This window comes from Hemiscyllium ocellatum, chromosome 2, assembly GCF_020745735.1.
Source record: "Hemiscyllium ocellatum isolate sHemOce1 chromosome 2, sHemOce1.pat.X.cur, whole genome shotgun sequence".
In the NCBI taxonomy this organism is placed as follows: domain Eukaryota; kingdom Metazoa; phylum Chordata; class Chondrichthyes; order Orectolobiformes; family Hemiscylliidae; genus Hemiscyllium; species Hemiscyllium ocellatum.
The window spans coordinates 107,945,207-107,957,286 of record NC_083402.1 but is presented as its reverse complement, the minus strand read 5'-3'; the positions used below and the strand labels follow the sequence as shown (position 1 = coordinate 107,957,286).

The window sequence follows — 12,080 nt, the reverse complement described above, 5'->3', positions numbered from 1 at the left end:
GGCAACCATCTCTAATGAAGTGTCACTGGACTCTCCTTTTTCTCGACAGATGCTGCCAGATCTCCTGAATTTATCCAATTTCTGTCTTTATTTCATATTTCTAGCATTCACAGTTCTTTGTATTATTTCATTGTATTATAGCTTGTTAATATCAGGCTTTGTGTTGTTGTTATTACCTTTAAGTTTTGAAGGTATCAATCTTAATATCTTGATTAATAACAAGGTACAGAATCTTTTAATGTAGCAATTCAGGTTTTGCATTCTATAAGTATCCTTTTAAAAACTTGCATGATTATGCTGCAGTAAATTTCAGATCTAGCCTGCCATCATAAGTTTCATAGAGATTTTTAACTGTTAAGAGATGTTATTATAGCCATCTGGAGCAGATGAGACTTTAACCAGGCCTTTTGGTCCAGCGATAGGGACACTGTCACTGCACCACTAGTGCCCCACAATCATTGTCTTTATATATTTCAATAAATTTTTAAAATGTACCGAACATAATTAGATTCAAGACAGTTAACAAGACTGAACGTAGTGAGACTTTGACCTCTTTGTTGGATTGTCAACTGTATGAAGGAATATGGATGTGGGTTGATGTGGCACAGTATCTTAAAAGCATAAGGATGTCTCACTGACTCTCAAAAAGCAACAGCTATAGTTTTCTTGAAGCTGTTGCCAGTTTCTCAGAAGATTTACAGCATAGCAATCTAGAGGGTAAAGGTATCACATTATCACCAGTATGAATAATGTTTTGCAGGTGAGTCAGGTAAGATCAATAGGATCAGCTTTCTTTTAAATGATGTACAAATTCCTAAAATTGTATGTGACAAGCAATTTTAAAAATTCAGTTATAACGCCTGAAGCAAATCAGCCTCTGTCTTTTTGATTACTTAAGTTCGTTGACACATTTTTCTATTGTATTGATTGCCTCGTATCCCATTGGTGTGCAGATTGTAAAAATAGTCTCATGGCTTGACAAATACATACAATATTCTTGTTTCATATTTTAAAAATTCTGTTGATTCCCTCTTACAGGGATTGCAGCTATCTGCTGTTTTCTAGTTTTATTCTTTTTGGTTTTGCCTTGCCCATTAGCACATTACAACAGTTTTAAGCTGCAGTTGTCTTTCTCCACCACAATCACTAAGATTTCTTTCTTCCCCTTGGCTGCTCTTTTTATCTTTTTAGTTTATCATTTTACCCTGCAATAATTTTGTTTTGTCTGTTGAAATTGCATTCTTTGTTCTTTGAAACTATGATTTGATTCTGGAGATCTCTTGATGATTGAGATTAGAAGATGTTCAGTGACTTAAGAGTGTTTGAATTTGTAAATTTTGTAGTATTAGACTTGTTGCCATCTATAGCCATTTCTTCAAAGCTTTTTATGAACAAATAGTTTTAAACACAAGTCCTTTTTGGTGACTTTGACATTTGATATCCGTCAGAACTTAACAAGTACCGTTAGCTTAACTATGTTAAAACCAAGCACCATGTTTGCCATGTATTAAGGAAAAGTATTTTAACAGTATTTGATTAGATAGCAGTAACGTTTGTAAAATAAATTATTCTGATGACTTTTTCCAATCCATACATGTCTGTTTTAGGAACAGAATATGGCTGTGACTGGTGGTCTTGCATGGTGGAATGACTTCATTGTTTTAGCCTGTTATAATTTGGTTGACCAACAGGAAGAGGTGAGTGAAGAACTCTTGTCCGGCATGCCCAGGTTTAAATACGATTGTAAATTGCAATAAAAACAGAAAATTGATTTTGTAAAGTCATATTTTCCAATTCTTGAGTCAAAAAATATTGTCTAATTTAGTGTATACAGAGTAAAAGTGCTGGAAATTCGCATGAAAAAGGAGACCAAATTTGAACCAAAAAGTAGAGGGTAAACTTATTCACAAGTAATATTTTTTGAGAGTTAGAATCTACCCTCTTTCATATCTCACTACTTAAGTTTTTAAGTTGCTATGTCAACTGATCACAGAGTTGTCGAATAGGAAAATTTTCACAAGCCTCGAGGACCCATTCACGCAGAGTTGTAAGCATTGTCTGTTTTCTCTTTTGCTGAATGTCTTCCCTCCACTAATCTTCCAGATATTCCACTTTTTCCGAAGGCTATCCTTCAATGGCTTGTTTAAAGAGGCATCTAAAGGTTGAACAAGACTGGTTAGACTGCTGGGAATTAATACAATATCGAATTTTTGCAATCCAGCTTCAACAATATCTTCAATAAGATGTGATGTGCACATGTCCCAGATACACTATTCACAGTGCAAACCCATTCTAAAGATATCCGAGTCACATCCTTGGTTCTGCTTCTCTCTCCAGAGATGGTATCAGAGTTTCTCTAGCATTTTCTGTTGTAATGCCTCATCGCAGCACCAAACACTGCTATTCTTGGAGTTGTCACAATAACTAGATTTTATAAAAGTGTACAAGTTTCCCCAAACTGGACCCAGGTTGGCAGAACTCCGAGACCAAATTAATAGATTATAGCTGCATGTAATGATTTATGAACCATGAATATTTTTAACTATAACTTAAAACTCTTACCTCCCCATCCCCCAATTCAACTGCTCCTTCACACACAGATGGGCACAAAAAAATGGATGATATGGACAGAATGGAAAGGTAGTTGAATGGTCCCTGTTTATAGGCTTTGCTGCAATGATCCTTTTGGCCTGTCAGGACTTGCTCCTCCATCCTCCTCCTCTGGTAATTTCACTTGCTTGCAGGAGGCACAGAGGGATTGGTTGAGAACTAAAAAAGTCTCTGATTTATTGGTTCAAAGCAACAGCATACTACAACTGGTGGAAGGAAATAAATTGACATTCTTCAAATTACATTTCCTTTAACTCCATAGAGAAGGACATTGACTCACTTTCTAGAGATCTGATGGCTTCTGACGAAACATGCACACCCACAAACTATTCAGCTTCATGAAAGCCAATCACATTTATTGGTAGGCAGAAGGCTTTTGTGATCAGTAACTCATCATCATTTCACAGACTAATTAATTACTTTTTGCTGGCCTCCTTTGCAGAAGCTTGTCTATGCTGCTTAAGGAAACAACAATGTAAACAACATTATTGCCAAGAGACAGATAACTTGTTTTTAAAAAGTGCATTAATCCTTTCCACAGTTCTTGGCTTTAAAACAGTCCTTTTCATGTTTCAATCCACAATTCAAAATATAAAAGTAAGTGTTTTGTTGCTCTTTTAGACTATCCACAATCTGTGTTAACGGTTTGGGTGAGGTCCAGTTGTAATATATCCAAAATTTGCTGATGACAAAACTAGTTGAGAATGTAGTGTGTAGAAGAAGCAAGGGAGGCTTCAAGGGGACTTGGACAGGCTAAATTTATAGGCTAGAACATGGCATTTGTATTATTATATAAATACGTGTAAAGATATTCATACTGCTTCAGAAAAGTACTGATGTCTAAAGAGACCTGGATATTCATGAGTTACCAAAAGCTAGCATGTGTTGCAAGTAATTAGAAAAGCAAATGGTGACTGTTTTCCAAGGAGGATCTAAATCACGGGGTCACTTCGGGTAACCTTTATTGCAACTTTATTTTCAGTACAGCTTCATTTTCTCCAGAGCATTAAGGCACACACAAGTTTTGTAATGTCTTAACCTATACAGTTTAGATTTAGCATGCACACTCCTTTGTTTACTATTTGTCAGCAGCGCTGAGTTATCTCTTCGTAATTGGATGTTTGGTATGGCATCATATGCAGTTCAAGATTTGGAAATGCCGGTGTTGGACTGGGGTGTACAAAGTTAAAAATCACACAACACCAGTTTATAGTCCAACAGGTTTAGTTGGTAGCCCACTAGCTTTTGGATCGCCGCTCCTTCATCACAACCACCTAATGAAGAAGCGGTGCTCCGAAAGCTAGTGTGCTTCCAGTTAAACTGTTGGACAATAACCTGATGTTGTGTGATTGTTAACTTTATGCAATTCAAGTTTGCCTCAGCAATTTACTTGAAACAGTTTGACTGTTGATAGTACTTAACCTGAATGAAGTACTGCTCCACTCAGCAACTTATTTCATTGTGTTTCCCATGCTATCATCTTCCTTCCTGAGGCTTTTCATAATGATTTCAAGTACGTTCCTACCCAGACATCTGCCAGCTGCACTGTGTCAACTGCGAGATAATGAGGATTGCAGATGCTGTCAATAAAATATGATGCTGGAAAAAGCACAGCAGGTCAGGCAGCGTCCAAGGAGCAGGAGGGTCAATATTTTGGGCACGACTATTCTTCAGGACTGGAAAGGGGGCTGATAAATAAATAGGGGCAGTGGAGTGGGGTTGGGATGGCAATAGGTGATGCAGAATAGTGATAGGTCAGTGGAGAGGATGGAGCTGATAGGTGTGAAGGAAGATGGACAGGTAGGTCAGGTCAAGAGGCTGGTGCTGGATTGGAGCTGGGATGGGGTGGGGTGATTTGGAAACTGGTGAATTCAGTGTTGAGGCTGTGTGGTTATAGGCTCCCATCGCAGAAGATGCAGTGTTCTCCCTTGTGGGTGTCCGTGTTTGGGCAGTGGAGGAGGCTTAGAATCGACATGTCATCGAGGGAGTCGGGGGTGGTGGGGGGAGGTGGTGATGGATGGTCACTGGAAGGTAGGGTTGGTTGGTGCTTATGGACCAGAAACGTTCCCTCACCTGTTTCCCAAGCTTGTGCTCGGGGTACTCAATGTTAATTACCAATTAATTGGATACTTACCTATCACTTTAGAATATTTTAACTTCCTTATTAACCTCATTACAGCAAGTACAAAAGAATATTGATTTTTGATAATTGTTATCAGTTCCAACAAAGTTATGTGGTTTGCTTACAAGTTGTGTCTTACCATATTTGCTAGGCATCGCTATCTTTACCCTTGGGTACCTTATGTGTTGAGACGTTGGAATGTAGGTTGAATGTTCATTTCTCCCTGTAATGATATGGAGTTTGGGGTGGGGGGGTGGTTGAGGGGGAGGGGAGTGGAGCGGCTTTTATTGTCTGAGACTGGTTTGCTATCATAATTTTTATTTGAATCTTTTTCTCTTCGTGCTTTTAGTGATCAGTGAATCTATAACTACTTCAGAATCAATATCTATGACTATCTGAAGAATCTTAACTCTTAGTATTGTAACAGATTGTTTTTAGTAATTCATTAGTGTAAAATGTTATCTGTGTCGTATGCGTAAGTAACTGCAGCTGCACATTTTATCTCCGTTTAGTAACCTTGAATCTATGGGGCTACTACATTTCTACTTGTGAAGACTACATCAGCAGATATTTTTCCCAAGCGCACTTAACAACTGTCAGCCGTGTTCTGCATTAGTCATGGGCAGTTGTTGGTCATTATCTGTTGCTCAGTCTTGGGCATCCCTCACAGTGACCTTTGCTGAGGAATTTGAGTACGCATGTGAAGATAGCTTCTGCAATTGTAAAGCTCCGTGATGAGACCACACCAGGAATAGTGTGTACAGTTTTGGTCTCCTCATCTAAGGAGTGACGTACTTGCTATAAAACAAGACTTCTAAACATGGGAATTGGAACCTTTAGTGGGGTCACAACCACCGCAGCAGCACTGGTTGCTTAGGAGCTTTAACCGACAGTGGTGGCTTCCCTACCTCTGGGCCAGAGACCCCTACTTAGCTATATGTATAACAGCTCCTCTTTCCTACTAACAGCACCCCCTTTTCTCTCAGACAATTTTCAAGCCTCAAACAGGGCCCCAAATGGGAAAGGCTTGGGAAGCACTGCCATTGAACAGAGGTTCACCAGACTATACCCTGGAATGGTGGGATTGCTTTATGAGAGATTGAGCTAGTATCAATACCCGCAGCTATTATCGCTAGCTCTAAGTCATTGTCTCCTTTTAGGCTTTTGGATGAGATCTTAAGCTGGGTCCAGTCTGCTCTTTTGGATGCAAATGAAAGATCCCATGCCGTAATTACAAAGGAGCACACAGGAGTTATCCCTGGCAACCTAGCTAACACTCATCTTTCGAACATCATCACTGAAAAATCTGTTTGGGCTTGCTGTACCTAAGTTGTCTGTGCTTTGAATTGTGGTTATTGTTGCAATGTAAGCAATGTAAATGCAAATCTGCCTGCTCTTTTGAAGGCCAGGTTTTTGTTTTCATAGATCTACAAAATTAAATGATGTCAGTATTTCAGCTTCCAGCTCCCCCCATGGATCTGTTTGAACTAATGTGAAAGACAAAGGTTACAGGAGAATCTCTCAATTTTAACGAATACAAGGGGCTTTGAAGGTGAAGCTGGCTATCGCTGTGAGTCGATATAGGAGTTGAGCAGAAAGCTCAGCATGACTAGTTAATTATCCATGGTCTGAGAACTGCGCTTTCAACGAGAACTTGTCAGTTGATCATCCAATTGTACTTCATGAAGAACTACAGGATGTGTCACTAACTAAGCCAGCATTTATTTCCGATCCTATTTGCACTCCAAAGTAATGCTGAATCACCATTTTGCATTACCAGAATCTGTGTGTTAGGAAAGAAGTTCCAGGATTTGACCCAGCAATAATAAAGGAATGATGACTTGGTTCTACCAATTCTGGATGGTGTGTGGCGTGGAGGGGAACTTGCATGCAGTAGTGTTCTCATTTGTCTTTTTCTCTGGTCCTTGTAGATGTTAGAGGTCACACGTTTGAAAGGTGCTGTTGTAGTGTATCTTTAATATGGTATACATTGCTGCTGATGTGCGTTGGTGGAAGAGTGATTGAGTGTTGAAAGTGATGGATGGGGTGCTATTCAAATTGGCAATTATTCCAGATTAGCATTGAACTGCTTGTTTTGTTGGACCTGCATTCATTTGGGCAAGTGGAGAGTACTCCATCGTGCCCCTGTATTGTGTCCTTTAGATGATGGGCAGATACTGGAAAATTAGGAGGTATGTGCCCTGAATTCCCAGTCTCTGACCTACTCTTGCATTCACGTTTGTTTAAAAAGTTGCTTCTGGTCAATGGTAATTCCCCCCGCTGTTGCCATTGGAAGATTCAGCACTGATAATGCCATTGAATGTCAAGGGCAAATGGTGAATACCAGGAACTTGTGAGGTGTCTAGGTTACTTGCCAGTGATCAACTCAATTTGGATACCATCCAGGTCTTGCTGCATAGGAACGTAGACTGCTTCAGGATCTGATAATGATGTTGAACACTGGATAATAATCAGTGAGCGTCCTCACTTTTGACCTTATGATGGAGGGAAAAGCATTGAAGCAAATGATTGTTGGGCCTAGGATGCTATCATGAGGAATTCCTACAATGATGTCCCAGGGTTGAGATGATTGACATTTACAATAACTATAGCCATCTTCCTCCTTATTATTTTCCTAGTCTCCAAATAAATAAACTTAACTAGTTTCATTACTTGTAGCTTGAAATACTGCAAGTTAATGTCTGCACTGTTGACCTCTTTCTTTTTAAAATGCATCTTATAAAAACGACATACATTTTATTTGTAAAATATAAGCAAAACCATGGATGTTAGGACTACTGCAAGCAAATAATCAAAGCAAAACAAAAGCAGAATAGTATGGTATCCATAAAAGCATGTAAACCATGGAAGAAGCTGGATTTGATGCTTCTGTCAGATTAACTCGCCTTTGGTCACAAAATAAACTGCTCAGCAACAACATTGGGCTTGGTTTTCAGTAGCCCCTTGCCATCGACCTAAGATGAGAGAGCAGTTGTTTCAGAGCTTCAGGTGCCTGCAACAAGCTAGATCCCTCCCTCCCACTCTGAGTGGGGAAAAGAAATAATGCTTGAAGACTCTGCAAAGAAAAAATCCCTTGGTCCAGCTGCCCAGATACCAAATTGAAATTAGCCACAGTTGACAGCAATGCGATCTCATCATTAAAACTCCTAACTCTGAGAAAGTCAGCTTATTTTCGCCCCTTTTGATTTGAACTCTTGATCCACAGACTCTGTTGTTTCTGGGATATATTTTTCACCCACTCTGTTGTTGCAAAATTGTCTGTCTTGTCTATTCCATTTATGAACTGTTGTGTGTGTTGCACATTCTTGGTTCCCTTCATTCAGCTTTGACACACAGGGCAGACCTATATGGTGGCTTAGTGGTGAGCACTGCTGCCTGTCAGCCTCCAATTCCAACCTTGGGCAACTGAGAATGTGGAGTTTGTATGTCCTCCTCTGTGTGTGTGTGTGTGTGTGTGTGTGTCTCCAATTGCTCCAGTTTTCTCCCATAGGCCAAAAATGTGCAGGTTGGTTGGAATGGCCATACTAAATTGTGTCGTAGTATCCAGGAATATGCAGGCTGAATGGGTTGGCCATGGCAGATGTAGGGTTGTGGGGATGGGGCGGGGTGACTTGGAACATGAATAGACTCTTTCTGGACTGAGGGATTTCGTGAATCTATGAGGTGGGTGTCAACTCCCTGAATCCAACTGTCAAAGAATCCTTTGTTCAACTGTCCACAGCGTCATGCTTTAAGGATCAGTATTTCTTGATCTCTTAATGAACTGTTTCCTCACAGGACAGGCCTTGGATTATTTTTCCATGTTTGAGAGGTGCCAGAAAACTGGAGGTTGGCTAATGTTGTGCCACTATTTAAGCAAGTTGGTAAGGAAAAGCCAGGGAACCATAGACCGATAAGCCAGATATCGGTGGTGGGCAAGTTGATGGAATCTCGAGGGACAGGATGTATATGTATTTGGAAAGCTAAGGACTGATTAGGGATAGTCGGTGTGGCATTGTGCGTGGGAAATCGTGTCTCACAGACATGATTGAGTTTTTTTGAAAAAGTAACAAAAAGGATTGGTGAGGTTAGAGAGGTGGATGTGATCTATATGGAATTCAGTAAGATATTTGACAATGTTCCTCATGGTAGACTGGTTAGCAAAGTTAGATCATATGGAATACAGTGACATTAGCTATTTGGATGCAGAACTGGCTCGAAGATAGAAGGCAGACGACGGTGGTGGAGGGTTACACTTCAGACTGGAGACCTGTGACCAGTGGTGTGCCACAAGGATCGATGTTGGGTCCACTGCTTTTTTGCCATTTATGTAAATGATTTGGATGTGAATGTAGAAGGTATGGTTAGTAAGTTTGCAGATGACACCAAAATTAAAGGTGTAGTGGACAGCAAAGAAGGTTAGCTCAGAGTACAACAGGATCTTGATCAGCTGGGCTAGTGGGCCGTGGAGTGACAGGTGGAATTCAATTTAGATAAGTTTGAAGTGTTGCATTTGGGCGGCACGGTGGCACAGTGGTTAGCACTGCTGCCTCACAGCGCCTGTAGACCCGGGTTCAATTCCCGACTCAGGCGACTGACTGTGTGGAGTTTGCACGTTCTCCCCGTGTCTGCGTGGGTTTCCTCCGGGGTGCTCCGGTTTCCTCCCACAGTCCAAAGATGTGCGGGTCAGGTGAATTGGCCAAGCTAAATTGCCCATAGTGTTAGGTAAGGGGTAAATGTAGGGGTATGGGTGGGTTGCGCTTCGGCGGGTCGGTGTGGACTTGTTGGGCCGAAGGGCCTGTTTCCACACTGTAAGTCTAATCTAAGTCTAATCTAATCTAATTTTGGAAAAGCAAATCAGGGCAGAGTTATACACTTTATGGTAAGGTCCTGGGGAGTGTTGCTGAACAAAGAGACCTTGGAGTGCAGGTTCATCGTTCCTTGAAAATGGTGTCGCAGATAGACAGGATGGTGAAGAAGGCGTTTCATATGCTTTCCTTTATTGCTCAATTGCATTGAGTATAGAAGTTGGGAGGTCATGTTGCAGCTGTACAGTACATTGATGGCAGACAATTCTGGTCTCTTCCCCAAAATAAGAAGGATATTGTGAAACTTGAAAGGGTTCAGAAAAGATTTACGAGGATGTTGCTAGGGTTGGAGGGTTTGAGCTGTAGGGAGAGGCTGAATAGGCTGGGGCTCTTTTCTCTGGAGGCTGAGAGGTGGCCTTGTCGAGGTTTATAAAATTATCAGGCACACATATAGGATAAATAGGTAAAAAGGGCAGGCTCTCTGCCTGTATTCCTGATGAGCTTTTGCCCGAAACGTCGATTTTACTGCTCCTCGGAGGCTGACTGAACCGCTGTGCTTTTCCAGCACCACTCTAATATATAGGATAAAGAGGCAAAGTCTTTTTTTTCCCGGGGTAGGAGAGTCCAAAGCTACAGGGCACAGGTTCAAGATGAGAGGGGCAAGATATAAAAAGGGCGGTCTTTTCACTTGGAGAGTGGTGCGTGTATGGAATGAGCTGCCAGAGGAAGTGGTGGAGGCTAATACATTTACAATATTTAAAAGGCATCTGGATGGATATGTGAATGGGAAGGGTTTAGAGGGATATGGGCTAAATGCTGGCAAATGGGACCAGGTTTAGATAGGATGTCTAGTCGGCTGATGACTTTATAAAGGATATATGGTTTAAGTTTGTGTTTTAGTTTTCCTACTTTTTTTTAAACTTGATGTCAGTTTTGTTTGTCTTAGGTAGTAGTCAAAGTCGTACATTAACCATCCTCATGATTAAGTTGGTCATATTTCACACTTCTGACTCATAGAATAGTGGGACTTGATTGAGCATGCACATTCCATCAAAAATAATCAAAAAAAGTTTCTTTTTCCTAAGACTATTGGATGAAACTATTATTACTCGTAGACATCAGTGATAAATTATCTAACAATTTTAAAGACTGGTTTGAGTAAATGTGCCCTTCTGTATGACGACCAAAAAAAATACCTTGGTGAACACTTTGCTCACTTACAAAGCTTGCAGGTTGGTCAAATGAGTTGCTGATAGCAATTTGATATGAGTGTTCTGTGTACAAAGTTTATTATCCTTAGAATTCATGTTGAAATTTCATGCCGGTTAAAATTTTGATATCCCTTCTTTTTTTTCTTTTATAAACCAGCTACGACTTTATCTCCGGTCTTCCAATCTAGACAATGTTTTTGCTCATATTACCAAAGTGCAATCAGAGACTTTGCTCATAAATGTCTTCAAGGACATGGTGATTTTGTTTAGAGTGGACTGCTCTATCTGCTTATACAGTATTGATCGAAAAGATGATGGGTGAGTAGTCTCCCAAGTTCTGGTGTTTAATGCTGTTCTCGAAAGTTGGGTAAAACCAAGCATGTGAACTTTTGAAACGTTGGTTTGTGATTGGAACAGTCACACTGTTGTGACATAACCAGGTATTACACTCACCATATTCAGTTTAGGCAATCCTTTTAAAGGGGTTTTAATTTAATTGCTTTCAAACTATGCTTAATCATAGCCTAGCATTACAAATTTATATAATGTGTGAATAAATACTGCTGCAGGTAGCCAATTCTGTCAGGAGCTGTATAACCAGAAAGTAAAAATCTACCTCAACTATATTTTAAACATTTGTTGATTAGTCAAGAAATTACATTTTGCCTCAATTATTAGATTAGATTACTTACAGTGTGGAAACAGGCCCTTCAGCCCAACAAGTCCACACCGACCCTCCGAAGAGCAATCCACCCAGACACATTCCCCTACATTTACCCCTTTACCTAACACTATGGGCAATTTAGCGTGGCCAATTCATCTAACTTGCACATTTTTGGACTGTGGGAGGAAACCCACGCAGACACGGGGAGAATGTGCAAACTCCAAACAGACAGTTGCCTGAGGCGAGAATTGAACCCAGGTCTCTGGCACTGTGAGGCAGCAGTGCTAACCACTGTGTCACCGTGCCACCCATAATAGTGAAGTGCGCAAACATCTTGCCATGTAATGCTGCTGCCAGACCCCCATCTCATAGATCAGATTAGATTCCCTACAGTGTGGAAACAGGCCCTTTGGCCCAACAGGTCCTCATCGACCCGCCGAAGAGCAACCCACCCAGACACATTTCCCTCTGACTAACATTATGGGCAATTCAATATGGCCAATTCACCTGACAAGCACGTCTTTGCACTGTGTGGGGAAACCCACACAGACACAATGTGAATGTGCTAACTCTACACAGACAGTCGCCTGAAGCTGGAATCGAACCTGGGACCCTGGCACTTTGAGGCAGCAGTGCTAACCACCATGCCACCCATTTTAGCCCAC

At 40.8% G+C, this 12,080-nt stretch overlaps 1 protein-coding gene across 1 annotated transcript in view; it reads left to right on the top strand.

Annotated features, from left to right (window-relative positions):
• ric1 (RIC1 homolog, RAB6A GEF complex partner 1) overlaps positions 1–12,080 on the top strand; it is a 209,619-nt gene that overhangs the window by 156,682 nt on the left and 40,857 nt on the right. Inside the window, exons 15-16 of the mRNA XM_060839091.1 lie at positions 1,608–1,697; positions 10,909–11,069. Coding sequence (XP_060695074.1) covers positions 1,608–1,697; positions 10,909–11,069 — 251 coding nt within the window. The remainder of the gene's footprint in view (positions 1–1,607; positions 1,698–10,908; positions 11,070–12,080) is intronic.